Source organism: Salvelinus sp. IW2-2015, unplaced genomic scaffold (genome assembly GCF_002910315.2).
Source record: "Salvelinus sp. IW2-2015 unplaced genomic scaffold, ASM291031v2 Un_scaffold3552, whole genome shotgun sequence".
NCBI classification, from domain to species: domain Eukaryota; kingdom Metazoa; phylum Chordata; class Actinopteri; order Salmoniformes; family Salmonidae; genus Salvelinus; species Salvelinus sp. IW2-2015.
The window spans coordinates 84552-86184 of NW_019944831.1; the positions used below are offsets into that span (position 1 = coordinate 84552).

General features: G+C 43.1%; 1 protein-coding gene across 1 annotated transcript; it reads right to left on the reverse strand.

The window, feature by feature from the left end:
* Positions 1 to 477: 477 nt before the first annotated feature.
* Positions 478 to 1341, reverse strand: LOC112076073 (phospholipid-transporting ATPase IH; the record flags this gene model as incomplete). The annotated part of the gene is made up of 4 exons (XM_024142961.1): positions 478 to 618; positions 782 to 841; positions 919 to 1064; positions 1239 to 1341. Coding segments are annotated over 4 exons (450 nt in total), but the record flags the coding sequence as incomplete, so codon positions are not given.
* Between the last annotated feature and the right edge of the window lie 292 nt (positions 1342 to 1633).

Below are 1633 nucleotides of genomic sequence, written 5' to 3' on the forward strand. Positions count from 1 at the left end.
CTAGGCCCCTTATTTCCAGTGAAGGGAGATCTTAACGCTACAGCATACAATGACATTCTAGATGATTCTGTGCTTCCACCTTTGTGGCAACAGTTTGGGGAAGGCCCTTTCCTGTTTCAGCATGACAATGCCCCCGTRCACAAAGCGAGGTTCAAACAGAAATGGTTTGTCGAGATCGGTGTGGAAGAACTTGACTGGCCTGAACAGAGCCCTGACCTCAACCCCATCAAACACTTTTGGGATGAATTGGAACGCCAACTGTAAGCCAGCTTAATCGCCCAACATCAGTGCCCGACCTCACAAATGCTCTTCTTGCTGAAAGGAAGCAAGTCCCTGTAGCAATGTTCCAACATCTAGTGGAAAGTCTKCCCAGTAGAGTGGAGGCTGTTATAGCAGCAAAGAGGGGGGACCAACTCCATATTAATGCCCATGATTTTGGAGTGAGATGTTCGACGAGCAGGTGTCCATATACTTTGGTCATGTAGTGTACCTGTAGAGGGAGGGGTCTTTCTTGAGGATGTCCATGTTGATGTGCTGCTCGATGAGGCTGAAGAGCAGGATGGGTAGAGAGGTAAAGCTGATATTGTACAGTGTCAGATAGGCTGTGTCATACAGCGGCTGGGGAGAGACAGGATGGTAGAGAACAACCAAGATCAGTCATTTAAAACAATATTTATATCTTACTCATTTGTCATGCATTCTTAACCAGAGAAAAACAATTCAAACTTCTCCACCAAGTCATGGTTTAAAGTACTACAATTTTGGGCCATCTTTTATGTACCTGTTGGGAGAAGCCACAGAAGAACTGGTAGAGGAACTGAGGGAAGATGAAGGCGACATTCTGAGGAAAAAGAACATAATGTTTAAAATGCTTAATCATCAGTAGTCGTATGTTACTTTTAGTGAGAAAACACTCACTTTGTAGAAGAAGTACTGGACAAGCTCTGAGATGCGGACGTAGTAGTAGTGTCCGTGAACCAGCAGCATCTTCTTCAGGTGTTTGAACTTCGGGATGGCGTAGTCGCTGTTCCGYGCTGCCTGGCGACCCTCTTTACCCATGATGCCTTAGGGGAGGACATGACTGAGSGCTTTTACCATTTGTTATGCRAGTAATATACATGAATARAAATATATAAAACTATATTCAAATATATATATAARATCAACCAATCTAAATCCTATTCAAATAACTTTATTGAAAAGAGGTTCATTTACAGTGGAAACAGGGTAATACTAACCGATGCCCACGTGAGCCTCCAGGATCATGCTAACATCATTAGCCCCGTCTCCAATGGCTAGCGTGATGGGGTGTTCTGGAGACGATTTGATCAGCTTCACAATCTGGCAACACAACGTTTCAGGATCAGTGAGATAACCGTTTTTTAAAATCTGTAATTCATCAAAGAAGATATGTCTAATACAGACAATCTTTGTAAAGAGAGTTAGAGCTAAACCTACAGACATTGTTATATGAACCTAACCACTGTATATTAACGTGACAGAGAGGATACATGTAGCAGTAAGACTTCCTACGTGAATTTCACTCCATATTACATCACAGCCCATATTCCTCTGCCTCCTAGCACAGTGGAGGAGAACTAGAGGGAAGGGTGGTATTGTGCAGTAAGAGATA